At 34.3% G+C, this 18,637-nt stretch overlaps 2 protein-coding genes across 3 annotated transcripts; one reads left to right on the top strand and one right to left on the bottom strand.

The window, feature by feature from the left end:
* The first annotated feature begins 1,891 nt into the window (after positions 1 to 1,891).
* On the top strand, positions 1,892 to 6,889 carry LOC128672720 (uncharacterized protein). The gene is made up of 3 exons (XM_053750040.1): positions 1,892 to 2,077; positions 5,397 to 5,528; positions 6,351 to 6,889. Exons 1-3 carry the CDS (start codon positions 1,907 to 1,909, stop codon positions 6,429 to 6,431), a joined length of 384 nt encoding a protein of 127 aa, XP_053606015.1. The 5' UTR covers positions 1,892 to 1,906; the 3' UTR covers positions 6,432 to 6,889.
* On the bottom strand, positions 6,795 to 17,220 carry LOC128672716 (uncharacterized). 2 transcript variants are annotated; one of them, XM_053750030.2, is made up of 15 exons: positions 17,011 to 17,220; positions 16,673 to 16,893; positions 14,945 to 15,587; positions 14,400 to 14,512; positions 14,034 to 14,190; positions 13,354 to 13,494; positions 12,666 to 12,754; positions 11,273 to 12,536; positions 10,948 to 11,027; positions 10,424 to 10,574; positions 10,076 to 10,212; positions 9,162 to 9,682; positions 8,795 to 8,914; positions 8,023 to 8,115; positions 6,795 to 7,066 (listed from the first exon to the last, which is right to left on the bottom strand). In XM_053750030.2, exons 2-15 carry the CDS (start codon positions 16,832 to 16,834, stop codon positions 6,985 to 6,987), a joined length of 3,753 nt encoding a protein of 1,250 aa, XP_053606005.1. In that variant the 5' UTR covers positions 16,835 to 16,893; positions 17,011 to 17,220; the 3' UTR covers positions 6,795 to 6,984. The 2 variants fall into 2 exon arrangements, with proteins under 2 accessions (XP_053606005.1, XP_053606006.1); XM_053750031.2 differs by having other exon boundaries at positions 16,974 to 17,220.
* Between the last annotated feature and the right edge of the window lie 1,417 nt (positions 17,221 to 18,637).

Below are 18,637 nucleotides of genomic sequence, written 5' to 3' on the forward strand. Positions count from 1 at the left end.
ATTTTTAATAAATGAAAATCATGCTTTAAAACAAAAAACCAATATGTAACAACTCTTATTAATTTTGTATAAAATTTTGAACAGGACCTACTCCTTTTGTACCTAGTTTACCTACCCCTCAGAGCAAGGATACCAACCTACTCACTGTTATGCAGCCAAACTCTTATTAGTAAATACAGTCAACAACACATGAACCTACCCAAATTCATTGCAAAACTCGTCCTTATTACCATGGTACCTATAAAGATCCATGCAGGGTAACTTGACACGCGATCGACTGTACATGGAGCACCTACTAATTCCATGCAAACTCCTAGGTAAATACCTCCAAAAACTAGGTCAATTAAGCTTATTTTCCTCTGTAAACACCAGTTCATATTTATACTTCCATTTACATAGGTAACAACAAAGTCCTCTGCCGCGCCTGTCTGTTCGCGATATATACAAAAACTAGGTACTGCACGGATTTTCATGCGGTTTTCACCATAGATAGTGTGATTTCTGAGGATGGTTAAGGTGTATAATTGTTATGTATTTATCCGAGCGACGCCAGGACGGGCCGCTAGTTAGTTAATTAATAATTCAAAAGCTTTTGCCAACGGCTTCACCCGCATTTATTTCCCACGGGAGTAGTATTTTTTCCAGGATGAAAACCTATGCGCAAGTAGTACTAATTATATTTTCCTACTTCTATGTACGCCCACTACATCGGTAATGGTACTACAGGTCATACTAACTAGCCCAAGTCCCACACCATAGTGGATGTTCTCACAGTTTTATTTTCGTAGAACAATAGCCGAGTGGACCGGCTTTCTAAAGGGGAAGTATTTAGGTTTACTTACATAGATACTCAGAAAAATAAGAATTCGATCAGAGTTCCCGAAATACTTACATCCCGCGGCAGTTTGTTGAAGTCTCAAAACATAGACCATTCAAAATAATAGAGACGTTGTTATCAGCTACTGGTAGCAACTGCGGGACTTCTTTGGTGGCGCAAACTCTACAACTCTCATTACAAATTTAGAATCGATTCATGCAATTTTTGAGAATAAAGGGCCTCTTTCACCGCTTGCTGATAAAAGTCGATAAATACCGAATATCGATTAAATACCGTAAAGGTTTGAAACCTTTACGATATTGATAGTGTTGAATAGATTTTATTTTTATTAGCAGTTAGTTTTATCTGTCAGATAACTATAATATTTTATGAGAAAATGGTGAAATAGACCCAAAATAAATTAATATCTAAAAAAAAATATTTTAAACATACGTACTTCCTATACACACACATTTATAATTAACAACTAAATAAAGATGGTAACTAGTTTGATCTCCGAACTTTGCCCATAAGGGGCATAGCTTTATACATAGGCCTCGCAGGAATCTTTGCAATTCAAGTTTGAAGCAGATATCTTCAACGGATTGAGCTGAAATTTTGTATACACTCTTAGTTTGGATGACAATGCATTATTATGATAAGCATGGTCTGATGGTGCACCCAGGAACTGCTCCAGACGTGGGATCTTGTCAACGGTTTACTGCACGGACATGATTTTTGTCACGGATTGAATGCAAAAGGATCTCTCTGACAACAGCTATACCTAAAAGCTTGTGTCAGAAATAACGTTTGAAATAAAAAATTTTTCATTCAACAGCAAACGTAACATGGAAGCAAGACACCAATAACCAAATAGTCCACCCACGTAGGTATCTTAAAATAGCCTGTAATTTAAACTCCCAATTTCTAAACAACCCTAAAACTTCCAGATGCATTCGGAATTTCGAATGAATAGAAATAGAGCTGCTGCTGGTGGTCAACATGCCCAAAATAGATTTATAGTTTTCCTTGCACCGATAGCATCTTGATGAATTATGTTCAAGAAGGTCATGCTGTTTATCAATAGCGATGCGTACTCGCTTGGGAGTCATCGGAACGTCAACATTCCGTCATCGTCACCTAGATAAGGGCAATCAAGGTAGGCCAGCCTGCTCTTGCCACCAGCCAGTACCGTACTGTAAAGCGACGCGACAAGACGTTGCATTCGTGTTCGTGTATCCCGTAAACTACAAAACAGAGGTATGTTTACATTTTCTATTTTTAAATTAGTCAAACAAAACTGGTTATTAATGCCTACTATGTGAAACGAACCTAAGATACTTTACACGCTTCGCACTATTATCTAGGTGTGATAGGTATCACTAATAAGATAGGTATGATAATAATAATAATAAACGTAAGCACTATTATTATTAAATCTGTTTTATATTTTAATTATAATAATGAATCATAGATATATAATAGTAGCTGTTTACGATTAAAAGAAACTAATTTTTATTTCACTACAACAGATAGATATTTATCATCTGAGTATATTAAATACATAGGTACCTTACTTATATTTTGAAATCCTACAAAATAGTAAGGAAATACTTCTATTTACACACCTTGTACATGGTAACTACATATATGTAATGTACAGTTTGATTTTAATTCCACTTTAAAGAAATACAAACGAGTTTAAAACAAGTAACGAAATACCTATACATACGAGTAGGTGATTAAATGATGATTAAGGTTTACTTCATCAAAAAATCTAGGTTTTCTAGAAATTATTACAAATTGGCATCATGTTCATTTCATCAGCTTTTAACGTTCCAATTTTATGTCGGTCTATTAAAATTCATATTCAAGTTTTTTGTACTACTGCTATAATAGGAATCGACATTATACACGTTGTCTTACCGGAAGGATGGCACGTTGTTTTTGTTAAATTAAAACAAAAATAAACTTCTGAACACACTACAAACTCCGTCAATAGGATGTTAAACACATGTGCATGTGTCTGATCATAAAAATGGAAATCTCGAATGTCCGCTCAAAATATCAAAGTCGTATTTTGAAAATGTGTCCTTTTGAATCTAGAAAGCATTCCTCTATTTAACACGTTTAAGGGGTCATTTTCCAGTCCAATACACTACCAACGCAATGACTAGCAAGTAGCACGTAACTAATTATCGCACACGAAATCAAACAACAGCCGAATTCGTATAATTAAATACGTATTCGTATTATCGCGTTCATTGACTCAGTCCGACACTTTCACCAGCAGGGCACGCTACGGGAAACAGCGAAGGAGGTTTGGATTCAAAGCGTAGGTGTGCACAGTGCATCTTAGATTAGATATCAAGTGACACACTTTGGATAAGCATCACTCGTATGCACACGTTTTAAGACCGAACTTCCGACGGCTCCTGTAGTCGTGTAATAAAATGTATGTCAAAGTGTCCATAATGGGTTTAATCTGCTGCAAAAAGGAATAAAATGTACAAACTACACATAAATAATGATTTCAATAATGCTATTATAATAGCATATATGAACTTCACTATAAGAATTTAGGGAAGTAACTTTCAATATGTCTATTTACAGCAATGGCGTAACTACACCCTCTGCGACTCGTGGCAAATTCATTTTAAAATTTCCATATGCTTGTGACCCGATCTTCAGGTAGAGTTCTAGCTAGAGCTTCCTTCCATTTTCAGTTATTGAATGTTATTGTCTGAAGTGTGAAAGGTTGCTGTGACCCTTCGCCTATGAGAAGATTTCCAGTATTTAAATTCTCCATTTATTTTTCCCTAAGCAAGAGCCACTGTCATGTCTTTTATTTACTTTGGCTCACAATGATGAGTAACAAAAAAGTAGCAGCATTTGACTGGAATCATACTGGAATCGATTGATTTACAGTAAACAAATATGAATATTTCTGACAAAAATAATTATTTAACTCTATTCAGTTTGTTTTTAATTCTATTATATTGTATGTAATAACATACTAGCGGCCCGTCCCGGCTTCGCTTCAGTAAAAACATAATAATAAACTATACACCCAAACCTTGCTCAGAAATCACACTTATCTTATCTGTGATCTTCATGGTGATCTTAAGTGGTCATAACTGCATAAAAATCCATGCAGTAGTATTTGAGTTTATCGCGAATAAACAGACAGACGCGAAAGAGGAATTTGTTTTATATTAAGTAAGGATTATAAAATGCTGCGTCTGTCTGTCTGTGCAAAAAAAAACAACGTAGCCACATGGTTTTCGGATAAAAGAATTGTTGTTTGACTATTTCCGACCGTAGATACTTTTATATATCCTACTACGGTTTTCCTATTTATTTTGGGGTTCAGAATTGAGTGTTTATCGAGTCAATAGTCACATCTGTGTGTGTAAGGTAATAAATAGTATTCTGAATTCTGTGGTATTGGGTAATACACTAGATGGTAACGGATTATGCTATGATTATAAACGGATATAAAAACGATTAGGGCAATCGATAGGCTAAACAGTATTTTAGATATGATAAGAGTACAGAAGACATACTATATAATAGAGGTACGGTATACCGCAAGAAGAATGCGATAAACTACTTAGGTATATATTTAGTTTCTTATCGAGAGATTACACGCCGTCTGCGTATTTTTGTTGGTGTTTTTACATTAAGTGTAAAAAAAATAACTTTTAAAGAAAATGTATTAACTATTGGGCTTTGGACAAACAAAAAAAAACTTATATACTTATTCATAATATATAAGCTTATATTATATCGTTATATAAAGCCAATTTTTTCATTTCAAAAATATCTGAAATCAAAACTATGTATGGGCGATTTGCCACCTACGTATTGACATTTGTGTAGTTGATAGTGAGTTAACAAAATGACAAGTTATATCCACAAATAAGTGTGTAGGTGGCCGTGAGGACACATTTTATACACATGCAAACTTACGAGTTAACTCTAATAAACGCTAATCTATAATAGTCTACGACCCCAATACATTGCTGGGCAGGATGCGTCAGACTGCAAAATGCAACTACTATTACGTTGACATTTTTTTCGGCTATGCATATACATATGTAGAGAATATCTTTATTATGTTGCTTAATTTCACCCATATATCTAATCAACTTAAGTATCAGTTTCCTCAAGATGTTTTCCATCTATGGAAACTACTTCGTATATGTCAGATTACTTAATGCCCTTATCAGAGTAGAATTGGAGCCTGGGTTTTTCGATCACAATTGTCGATGCAGTAAGTTTTTGTGGTGATACACACAGGTGTGCACCGGCCGTTCATACTATACTTATATTACCATCCTCAATATTCGACTGTAGGATCAAAAGAATTATATATTTGTTTGCAACAAATAAAATAAAAAAATAGATATCGATTTTGTGATGTATGTGTGTGTCATGATTTATTTGTGACTTAATAAAAATAAGTATTAACAATTACTACCTACTGCGAGTATAAGTAATTAACGATAGACTATATCCAAAGCTATAACCGTAATGAGGAACAGAAAATACAATATAAAAAATCGTTTGTTTTCAGATAATGGGCAACGTGTTGTTCTCCGTGATTTGGCTCATCATACTCATATTCATATCGATATGGATAGCAGGCATCGCCGCAGGATTCTACATTATCTTAATTCCTTTCACAGTGTGCATAGAGCCTTTATCGGTAAGTGACTACAATTTTATCGTTTTATTCACGACCAATATGACCATGACGGCGGAAACAATATGAATAAGAATGACGATATTACTTAATCATTTCGGTTGAAATATTTTGAATAATGAACTGAGTACATCATGCGTAATAAGTGGACCACACTATCTAAATTCAATTTAAAGAAAATATTTTACCTAGTATCTGCGAATGTGAACTTGATTCTTTGTTACCTATCACGCTTTATCTACTCAACCAATGTCTTTAAAATTGTACATATATACATATTAGTTAGAGTACAGAAAAGGAAGTATGGTATCTTACATTCCGGAAAAAAGTACTATTCCTGTGGGAAACTTACGCGGAACAAGTCGCAGGCAAAGACTACCATTGCTATTGTATATACTACAAGAAGCCTGTCCCGGCGTCGCTCGGGTAAAACCAATCTAAGTTACTACTAAAGGTTTCGTCTGTCTCTATGCCAAATTTCATCACAATCGTTCAGTAGTTTTTGAGTTTATTCATTACAAACAAAAATACAAAACTTTTCTCTTTATAATATTAGTATGCAAGTATGGATTATTGAAATGTATAATATGAAGCATATATTTTTATGAATATTTAAGCAGGATAAATAAAATTCTGACACAGTCATAGACTTTAACTATCTTCAGATTGTAAAATTTTAAAAAGAGCACGAAATTATTTAGTCCTCTCATTGTAAACTATGATAATGATACTTGCAAACACTATTTGTTTCAAGGCGACTGCTATTTAACATAGTTGGAAGAAGTAATAATAATTTAGTTCTAATTAACACTTTTTGTTTTTCAGGGTCTAACGGACTTCCTGTTAACGGTAATACAATTCCCGAAATACTGCGCACAGTGCATGATGGACGGTAAAGGATTCTAATTTTTTATAATCGATCGATTAACTTTTTAATCGACTGATCCATGAGATAAAGACTTGTGCCATGTGTATTTAGTGATGATATCAACGTGCAAATCCATTTCAGTGGTTGTGTATTTGTATTTATTTTGTATGAACAATATGGTGTAATGTGAAAGCTATGTTTATATAAATTTGTTTGCACTATAGTTCATAAACCTTAAAATTCTATGAAAAAAGATGAGAAGAGTTATTAATTTTCTAATATACTTAACCACGATTTCCGAAAGTCAATTGAGATGTTTATGTAAATAAAACCATGTGTTTGAGATAAAAAATATCAGGCTTATTGCCTGCTTTTCTATATTGTTAACAACTAAAACAATATTTATAATTTAAAACATTGTCCATGTATTACACTTTAAGTTAAAAGAAACCAACTTATCTATGTACACTTAAAACATTAAAACATGTAAAATAAACATTTGTTTCTTATTTCATACAGTCCATTCAACAACAACAGCTAGATCACAACATATCACATTAGAGTACATGCTTTTATATAATATGGTACTATTTAAGTTTTGATAGCTTCTATGATGACATTTATGGATTCCAATAGAGTATTTCCTTGTTCGATACAGGAACCAATCACATTCCTAAAACAATAATACATTTATTTACACTTTAGGACGAATATATTTTTATAAGAGAAAAGAATCTAAACAAATGCCCACGATTTAATGTTGGAGGAAGAAAGTACGTTATATTGCAAATATAAAATAACACATTCCTAGAAGTTATTTGCGTAGTCCGCGGTGTTTAACTAGTATTAAAACTACAGAGATAGCATACTTTATCTTATCATAGGTAAAAGAAAATTCTGGATTGAGAGTGAATAATCAATGTCCTACGTCGAAACAAATTTTACACAGAATTTCCTAGACCATGAATATAATCTAAAAATACTTTATAATTTCCAACTAAGAGAATAGTTCGGTGTCCTCCAAAGTATATTTAACACTCAATGAAGTTCAATTGGATATGCTTCTAATAGTGGAAATATTTTTATCGAGCTGACAAGCAAACATAGTAATGTAAAACATAGTAATACTGCCATCGTCATTTTGAACATGTCGTCCTCAAAATACGTTAAGTAGGTATTATAATGTCCGGTAGCGGAAATCGAAATAAAGACGACCACAAAAACTAGTCTAGAAATTACTTGAGACATTCAGGAGGGAACGGGTCGAGTCAAATCTCATCTAATCTTACTTTGGTGAGAAGGGGGTTGTGGTAAAAATTACGCATTTTTTCCTGCTAAATTAGTTGCAAGTAAAACGTGAGTCATAATTAAGATATGGCCAGACGGTAACGGGAAATTATTAGATTTTTTTGTTTTCCTATAACATTTATACGCTTTCTTTCATATATTACTAACGTATAATGTTAGATGACAATAAATCCAACGCATTTATTATAGACACATTTTGAAAAATATCACGTCACATTGTGGGATGGAGAGGGGCTTGATCGAATCGCACATCTCACCTCACGAAATTTCTAGAAGTCTCCTAAGAATAATAATTAATGCATCATTATGTTGATGTCTCACCTGTAGACTGCTTCTTCCCTGTCATTCAGAAGGATACCAGCTTCTTTCAATCGAGATTTACCAAGTCCATTTTCATTATTTACTTCATGAATCCTAAAAAACATATATATACATATATAAAGCCAGGTTTCAAAAGCCCTAAAATAAATAAAAAGCCCGGATCGTATTTTGATTAGTGTACGTGCAATTGATAAGTAAGATGTCAATCGTGAAAATTGCGAATCAGGCTTTATTCAAACTAACAGTTATCAGTGTTCGAGCATAAAATTCATATTAATAACTTAATAGTCAAAGCATTTATTCAGAAATTACACCTTCACAGCCATTTTTTCAAAATTTTGTGTAATATTCATAAGTTAGTCATTTCTCAAAAAGGATTTTTTTCACAGGCAATCTTGATATTGCCTTGAATTTCATTTCGGAACGAGGGTTGCTGAGAAATGCCCAAAGAAACTTGTGTAAACAGTGTTGGTCCCTATCTTATCGAAATCGATTGATATTGAAACTTTAGTCAGATATTCATTTCTTGTCTGTTTTTATTGTGTCACGTACACACACATTACCTAGTATCACATCTCTATCCCTTACGGGGTAGACAGAGCCAGAATTAGTGAAACTCGGAGGCCACGTCTACGTAAAGTGATTGAGTAACTATTTTTGAATTTATTCTTGAATCACAATTCTATACTAGTGATTTGGATTCATTTATGTCATAGTGTTATGGAGTTTAAATATTTTAATTTGAAAAATGGAAACATTCTGTTGTACGTACCTCCGAAACAAGTTACAAATATTTTTAATGTGCGCGTTAGTCTTTTGAGCCTTATCGTGAATTTCCATTCTTCTACCACTGGGAAAATTCTTAGACTGTATTTCATCTTGCGTTGTTTTACTGGAAACGGAAAATCTGAATGAATCTTCAAAATCCTAGCAAATTTTGATTTTATACATAATGAACGTAAATAAACGAGTAAAAGAATCGTAAAATCACGAATACATATCTATTTAAAAACGCGTACCAATGAATTGAAATATTTAAAAAGAAATCATCGTAAACTTTCTGTCATCAGAGTAGACAAGTTCACACAAATAAAATGTTAAACAATATCTCATAAAACGAAATAACAGAAAATGATTACCAAAACGAATATACATTTGCCGTAGTTTGTTTGATTTCACCCATTAATTTGATAACAAGCATTTTAAAGTTATTATTATTAGCATCAACTGCAGCTTCCTCTACAGGCTCATCTTTATTATTCTCCATATACTCTTCTTCATTACCCTGGATGTTATAATGATCATACTCATCTAAATAACTTTCTTCCATATTGTCATACTCATAATCAATCAATTCATCATTGTAGTTAGAATAATCAAGCTTATCCATATCTAACGGTTCTTTATATTTGTTTTTCAGTTTCTCTTCAAACTCTGGGCATATGTTGAAATTTCTTATGACATTTGGCTCCTTAGCTGCTGGTGTCTCTGAATTTGTATGTACAATGTTATGTGTCAATTTAATAGGGTCTTCTTCGTCGATATTCACATCATTGACAGTTTCAGTTTCATCTTTTCTCAAAAGATGGAGGCTCGTAAAGAAATCGTCGCGAATATTGATTTTCCTTACAAATTTTACAGCTCGATTTTCATCATTCTCCTGTCAAATTTAGAATAGTGTACATAATTTATTAAAATGGTAAATTAAAAGTGTAACTCCGTTATTAATAAAAAAGTTAAGGCATACTTTAAGATAAAGTGTGTTTTGTCAACATCACACCTTATACTGTTTCAAATTGACAGAAAGAGACAACATATTCTTTAGCTTAGCTTAAGCAAGCTTTAACTTTTTTATGAATAACAAGGTAAGGCTTTTCTATCAGTCAACCAAAAGTATTCCCAATATAACAATATCCTACGTGTATCCATGGACTTTGGGTCAACAAAAAAAATGCTGCAATGTAGTGTGTTGCGCCGGCGAGGGCTATAAAAAATCTATGAATAATGCCCATTTAAAAAACAATATGACTTAGAAGTAACGATTTGACCTTACCTCATTCGGTTTCATTTTCTTACTCGACCGTAAGTTATATTTTCCAGGACTTTGAATATTCTTAGCCTCTTTAGGAGTTCTTCGTGAACTACTGGATTTGTTTGAAACAGTTTTGGTATTTTCTTCAGTTGCGCCCGCTGTACAAAAATATATTAAATAAATACTTCAATTAGTTTTTTACTACATATGTATTACTACTACTACTATATTGACATATCATATTTTAAAATTACACAAATCTTACTTACTGAGCTCGGAGCTAACTCAATCTGTGTATAAAAAGAGAGAGAAATATACTGTGTAATTTATTGATGACTCAATAACATTTTGTTATAAGTAGGAGTTTACCTTCAACACAGCTCTTGCCGCCGGGGACGTCGGTCGTGTCTCCAAACGAGTCGTTAGCCCCGCCCTCCGCCATCGGACTCTCAATATGCTTCAACAGTTTAGCGAGGGATTCTGAGGCTACTTGCAGGTCTTCACATTTGTCCAATATAGACTGGAATACAACATTCAACCATACACATTATACAAAAGTGCTATTCAAATTATGTATTTAATTATTACACGAATGGCCTTCTTGGGTTATCTGAAATTTTACAGCACTAATATTTTATTTACAGGACTTCGTGTTGAAAAACTTTGCATACAAACTCGATTTTTATTATCTCGAGCTATTTCGTGTCGCGCCAAAATTCCGCCTCTTGTAATGTCCAGTTCTATCAATGTATGTCTCTCACCGTTTTAACTAGAAGTGTTCTTTGCAAAATGCTTAGAGAATTATGATAAAATGTAAATAGTCTCAAAAATACAGATAATTATAACAAAATAGAAAATAGTGATTGTAAAGGGACGAAAAAGGCAATTTGTACCTGTAACGAATCCACGAGATATACACCGTAGCTGTAAAGTTCCATGAATTCATTTGGATTGAAATCAATTTTTATTTTACCTACAAGAAAAAAAAAACTGTATAATATAATTATTTTGTAGTATGATGTAAAATAGTAGAAGAGAAAATTAAAACGCTTATTGTATGTTTGCCAATGGTTTGACAACTAAGGAGACCGTATTAAGTGGAGAAAAAAAGTAGGAAAACGGACCATGTGCTCCGACGCTTAACGCGCACGCTCAGATGAGATAGAGAGAGAGAGAGAGAGAAATGTTTATAATGAATAAATGTTGAACTTATCTAACCTTTAATATCGCTCATTCTGTGCAAAACTTGAGACAACCTAGAGGCAGCTTCGAATACATCGTAGTCGCCTATGAAGGTTCTCTTAATGCATTCCGCGGCTTCGTGCAGCGTCCACGGCGGAGGCATAGCCTTCACGATATCCTCGGACTTCCTCCTCAGTATCTGTGTCAACACTTCCTCCATGATTTGATTGAACTCTGCCAACCATTCATCTCGTCGCGTCCTCAAATTCTGCTCCATTTCTTTACTAGTTATCTCAAACATTACATTCTTACTTTTCACCTTGTAACTTGTAGCCTTTGAATTTTCTTCACCTTTATTAATCTCTTGAGTCTCTGAACCGACGTTACTGATTGAATTTGAAATAACGTCTGCCTCCGAGGTAGAAGTTTCTTCAATTAATATATTTTCACTAGCTTCTTTCTGCATACAAACACTGCTATTTTCGCTTCCTTCGCCATAGTCAGAATAGTAAATTTGTGTGCTTTGAGAAGGCGGCTGATACATGTCATCGAATATATTTGAAATCTGAGGTGCATATGCATGGATTTCAAAGGGAGCACTCTGCCTGCTGCTACCATCATCAAAGCTCGAGGTGGAGTCAGAGAATACCATCGACTCATCTCTTCTCTTTCTATGCCATTTAAAATGCTTCTTATCGCCGTCATTACTATTGCTTCTCGAAGTTAAATTTGATATGCTACGTTTTAATCGAGCCTCTCGGGTGTTGTCATGACTAATTGTAGTGTTACTTTCTTGCCTTTTTACTGCGTTGTTTTTTTGACCTATTATTGTACTGTTTTCAGGAACAACATTAGTCTCTTTATCGACATAAGTCATTTGTGTAAAGTTTTCTACTGTATTAACACCGACACTGTCTTTTTGTACAGTTGTTTGTGTAAATTCTAAGCTGAGGTCTGTTTGCACTTCAGCATCAACCATTTTACGTGCAATAGGAATAAGATCTTCAGTCTGTACGTTGGTTTCCTTTGTGTTTGTTTCAGTATTACATGTTTTATGACTACTCTCTCGCACTGGAATGTTTGTATCAAGGGTCTCTATTGCCCGAACATCGTCAGAAGTGTGTGCACAGCTTTGTATATCGTTTGGTATAGTTACTTTAATATTACGTTCAATGATGGGATTGACCATTTTAACTTGTTCATATTTGTCACTTGTTAATAACTCTTTTACATCTTTGATTGTAAAAATTGGTATGTTCGAAGTATTCTTCTGTAAAGCTTCTTCATTAGAAAGTAATATCTGAAATATGTGTGTTTTATAATATTTACCTTTTGGAAGTGGTAGCATTTATTTAATCTTATGACATTATGAATTTAAATATGAGTTGAAATTATCGATTATTAGTTAGTAGTTTACATTATTACGTACCATATGTTCATTTTGTCGCCGTAGCATCAAGCAGAAATTGATCATACCAGTGCCATCCTTTATTTCACTAGGTTTGAAAGAATACTCCGCTAGAAAAAAATATTGCTGATACATGTTTCTATAGACGTTGTTGATTAATAAGATGTTATTAATCAATGAACATCAAAAAAAGTTAACACTCTATATATTTTAAGTAATTATAATGAACATGACCGACATGTTTCATTCCATAGGTAAGGTACACCATAGGTGAAGGTTCCTACCAACTGGAAAGCACAATAAGCAATTTTCCTCAACTTTATTTATAGAGGTAAGTTATTCGTAGTATAGTAGATATGTTTACGCTGAGTCGGAGTTTTATAGCACTACAGCCCCGAATAATACAGTCAACACTCGAAGATGAGAAAGAGAGAGTTGATGTATTTTGTCTCTCAGCTGTCAATATTTTTTATCCCTTGGCTTCGGCTTGTACCTCATCGAAAGAGTAATGTCGACAGTGGTCATCGTGACAGACAAGACATTCGCATTAGTATGGATATTGATTTAATAAAGACACTGATGCCGCCTTAGAATAGGACCACTCCATATCTTCCCATGGATCGTATCGTATGAGGCGACTAAAGGGCACATAGCCTAGGCAGCTCACGGGCAACAATAACATCTCCGGTCTTCGCGGCATTGTACTCACCGATGACAGCCCGCTGCGCCGCGAACAGCTGCGAGAGGCCGCGCAGCACGGCGCGGGCGCCGCTCAACGCCGCGCCGGCGCGCGCCGCCGCCTGCAGCTGCGACAGCACGCCGCGCGGCACCAGCAGCTTGCATTGCTGGTCTGCAACCACTTGCTTGTGAGTATCGCCCGTCAACAAACACCAAAAACTATATCTATATCATTTAAAAGATAGATAGGTGTAAGTTTGATATACAGAGACCCGTATTCCTCATGACTGAGGGTCGTGATCATTACGTGGAATTAAACACACACAACAACTTTCTTAGCATTAGTAATGGAGTGGTTTGCCATTGCCCTCTCCATTTCACACACACGTTAATAATCAACTAGTGTGCAGGTTTCCTCACGATGTTTTCCATCACCGGAAGCAATTAAGTGGTGGTCGATGAAAACTACGAGTTAGATTGGTATACAAAGTCATGTGACACGAGTAGGATTCGAACCTGGGACCTTTCGATCCACAGGCGGGCGTCTTAACCATTACACCACCACCGCTGTGGTTAAAGTTTGATATACCACTACAAATAAGTCAACATGGACTATTTGTAGAAAATAGCCAAAAAACAAAAGAATTACATATCCTGGTTTAAACCTAATTTAAACTCACATGTAATTACTTATCAAAAACTTCATATTACCTGAAGTAGTCAATACATTCAAGAAGTTAAAATGATGCATCAATACATTTTTATCGACTACAATGTACCAAAATACACAATCAGAATTTTCTGTAGCCAAATTCTTTAAAATGTTTATATCAAGTTTTATTTTGGTTCCATCAATGGTACCATTGTTCTGAAAATAAAAACAAGATTAGAGTGATATTTTAGATTGTTATAGTAGTATAGTCAACAGCACATTAACCTTCCCAAATTCATTGTGATTTCGCCACTATTAGCATAGAGGAGAGAGCGCTATAGAGGTTCATGCAGGATAACTTGATGTGCTGTTGACTGTACTAACTTGTACTTGAATTTTATTTATAAAAATACATAGATTTTTACCTTTAACCACTCCTCATCTTTATGAACAATTAAAATATCTTCAACTATTTTACTTTCAAGTTTGGATGAAGAAGATCCTGGGGCCAGGCTTATTTTATTGCAATCAAAATGTTCTGAAATGTAATATATTATACCTTGAACATTGCACAAATTGTTTCATTAACCAACACATATAATACAACAGATATAATATTTATATCTTGGTAGACAGAGCCACAAGAGCAAAAATCGAAGCCCAATAGTTCCACATTCTATTATTGTCTTGAAATTCCATGACATAAATTGGAATCACTACCACTACATAGTATAAAACAAAGTAGAACAAAGAAGACAGTTTACAGACAGACACGGTATCTGTGTGTTTGTAAACTTTCTTCTGCAAATAAATGCAATGAATCTTGACTTTTTACTGTGATGATATTATGTTATTTAATTGATTTTTTTTCCCAATTGTCCCAAGGTTTACCTATATAAATGATATCTGTATCATTGCTTGTTTGCTCTGGCAAAGCCAGGCCAGGTTCCTAGTTAAAAATAAAACTTACCCTGAACTGTGTTATGATTATTTTCCTGAACCACTTTCAAAGTTTCATTTACTATTTTTTTTCCAGATATAATATTTCGTAAGTCACTAACTCCATTCGGCATTCTTCGAGGAGTAAAAGTTTTCCTCACATTAAATTTATAATTCCATGGTGTGAATTTTCCAACTCCATGTGAGCGAACAGAAAAGTGTTTGCCTCTAGGTTTCGTATTTTCAAATGCAAAACGTCTTGAAAGAGACACTGATGTATTTTGAACAGTGATATTGTGATTGCAGCAATTATCATGAGAAATGTTTTCTGTTGTTTGGTTTATGTTAGTTAAGGATGGGCTTGGGTTACCCAAGAATATTGGAGGATGATGGATCCACATATCAGGTCTAATGCCAACCATATTCTGAATAGAACTCATGGGAGTGCAGTTTTGACATGGAGTCACATAAGGTTGAAAATGTGGTCTTGGATAGTTACTATTTATGATTTGGTTATTGTAAACGCTTGGTGAAGTATATTGTGATATCTGAGACTGCTGAATATTATCTTGATAGGAATCATGGTTGCCATGATCGCAAGGTGGCTCTCGAGGTTCTGGAAAATTATCTAGTTGAAGGGGCAGCTTTGCTGTTCTCTTCTTAGCTTTTTCAATCTGTTGAAAATCAGATACCATTTGAACAGACGACTGTTTTTTTGTTGAAGACTGTTTTATTATTATTATAGTTTTTGTCATGTGGTTATACATGTTACTTGTCAAAATCTTGTCCCTGCCCATAAATGCCCATTACTGCTAATGCTAAGCAGTAATATGCATTTTAATTTATTATATATATTGATATAACCAAGTGAATACAACTATAATTATATTTTCTTTTTAATACCTAATTATGTCTGTTTCATGTATAACAAGTAGGTATATTTTATATGTATAGTTAATGCATAAATCTCTCTCATCTTTGCATGATCTCATCCCAGTGGCATTAGTGGCTGTGATGCCTTAAAGCCCAGCAAAAATAAACCTTATCCTTTGATTTTACAACTGGTCTTCTAAACTAGCTCATTTTAAAACATTTCATCACCTGTATTTTAACTTAAGACATATAACAAACAGGTTAGAAGATAGGTAATTATTAAAATCAATGGTAGCACAGTGTTTCTAATAAAGACATGGATTGATTTATAAATTTAGAAGGTATACATATTGTAAGCACATGGTATCTTTTTGTCAAAATTGAAATACAACAGGACACCTGCAACAGTCCACTTTTCCTAGAACTAAAAGTGACCATGTCCAATATGCAAGCCTGACCGGTGTTCTTACACGTAAGGTATACACAATATTGTAACTATTCGCTATAGAAAAAGAAAGAACAAGAGAAATGGTCCCAATATGAGAGAACTAATCAGTAGGCCATCTGGTGCTTGCACTGGCACTACAATTTGACAAATGCTGCAAATATTTCAGATGCAAAAGTACAACACTAGGTACATTAAATACATAACATGTGTAATACAATGCTTTCACAAGTTCACCTTATTATCTAGTTTAAACCATAGTTTGTCCAGTACTTTCACCAAAACAAAGTTTGTTTTTTTGTTCAATGATCATTTTCCATAGTATTACAGACATTAGTTTTATACAGATTATACACAGTATAATTTAATACCTTATTGATTTGTTTGTTGGTAAAATAAAACTCAAGCTACAAAAATTATACTGATTGAATACCACCTTACCTCCTCATTACTTAAATTCCAAACTGCCTCCCCGGTCAGAGTGTTAAAGTAATATACACGTCCCGAATATGATTTAGATCTAGACAAGACCCAGGCATGTCCAACAGGGGTAATAGACTTCTGGGCACCATGGTTTTTATCTGTATTTGCTTCACTCTCCATTGATGATGATTGCAAAGAGTAAAATACGTATGATTGGTTGAAAATACTACATACGAAACCTGGAAGACAGACTGTTTATTAGGTCATTTTTCAAAAACAATAGTGACGTTGTAGGTAAATAGGTACCACATACACAGACCAAAGTATTTTATTTTACGGTTCTGTTTTTTATATACCTTCTCAACTATTTCACCAAAATAAAATTCATCGAGTCATGCGTGTCGCCATTCTATTCCATGGATGGAATTAATTAGTAATGGAATGGATGGAATATAATATAATTTTGCAAGCAGAATAGTAACTGGAAAAGAATAAATAAGGCTTGCGGATAGCTGACTGCATACTCTGCATAGTAATCTAAATCTGACTAGTGTTGCCGCTCGATTCGATAAACAACAATCGATTGTGATTCGATTGACTATCGATTGTTTGAGGAAAAGCAATAGTATCGATAGTTATCGATAGACGGGTTCGGTGCACAATACTATTGATAATGAGCTACAGTATTGAACTCTTATGACGAGAAGACTTTCGACACTATCGATAGTATTGCTCTTTATCAATAGTATTGCTCCAAAATAGTTATCGACACTATCGATAGTAAGGCCTTATTCGATCGAAACTACAATACGGCAAAAAGTGTATAATCCATAGATTTAGAAGGACCCCGCGTGGTATAATCATAATCACACAGCGCAAACTTTGATTGGAATTGACAAAATGTGCCCTGATTTCATGGATTTGGTCAGTACTTCGACGAGTACTACCCTACTTATTCCATGGATTATCCACAAATTGACATTTCTGACATCCGAATGTCACGTTCCAGCATTGCGTTCTCGTAACATGTCCTAAGAACGTTAGTAGTAGGAGTAGTGCGTAGTAGGCTACGCACTGTGGCAACACCATGGAATTAGACATGTTTAACCAATTTAGACATAGTAGGTGTACAGCTTGACCATAATGAGTAGAAATTACGTAATTAGAATTAAAATATTTCCATACAAAATTGTTGCTATACTTGAGTGTTTTACGTCAAAAATGTGACAGCTACGAAGAATCTAGTGTCCCAAAGATTTTGGATACTAAATTACTAAGATTGTTATTGCGAGTACAATAACTCCATAGGAATTGGAAAAACAATTGTATCATGAGAACACTAACCACGTTTAACACAAAACTCGGAAACAAAATGTATGGAAACTCAATGTATGCAATCATCTTAATCCAAATCTTTGTAGCGTCCTCATTTTTTGTCATCTCTTATGGTCAACGTGGTCAACACATATGCCTCCACTTGTGTTGCCAGTTGCCACTGTGTCAGTAGCCCTTTAACCTGTAACTTGCGTCTCTGAACTTTATATCGGACGTGGATGTTTGTTTTATATTATGAGACGCAAGTTGCAGTGATAGTATTTATTTGTAATAACTACATTATTTGCATATCTAGACATACTCAATAAGTGACGTCTATCATCCTAAATTGAATAATTTTGAATTTGAATACTATGGATAAGTAGTTTTTTACAATCAATACTGACAATAATAGGTATTGAAGAACAATACTATCGTAGCTCGTAGGTATCTCCGGCACTACTAATCAGTATTACGGTTCGATAGTATACAAAACTATCGATACTATTGTTCTACTATCGGTAGGTAGGTCCATGGATTTAGTGGCATGGTAGAAGAGTGTAGCGGCGTGATGACAATATTTTAAGTATTTTAGTGATGCATCTTCAAATGTTTTGTGTTTTAGTACTTACGAAACGAAAACAAAAATTTTGTTCGAAACATTCATCG

Source organism: Plodia interpunctella, chromosome 9 (genome assembly GCF_027563975.2).
Source record: "Plodia interpunctella isolate USDA-ARS_2022_Savannah chromosome 9, ilPloInte3.2, whole genome shotgun sequence".
NCBI classification, from domain to species: Eukaryota; Metazoa; Arthropoda; class Insecta; order Lepidoptera; family Pyralidae; genus Plodia; species Plodia interpunctella.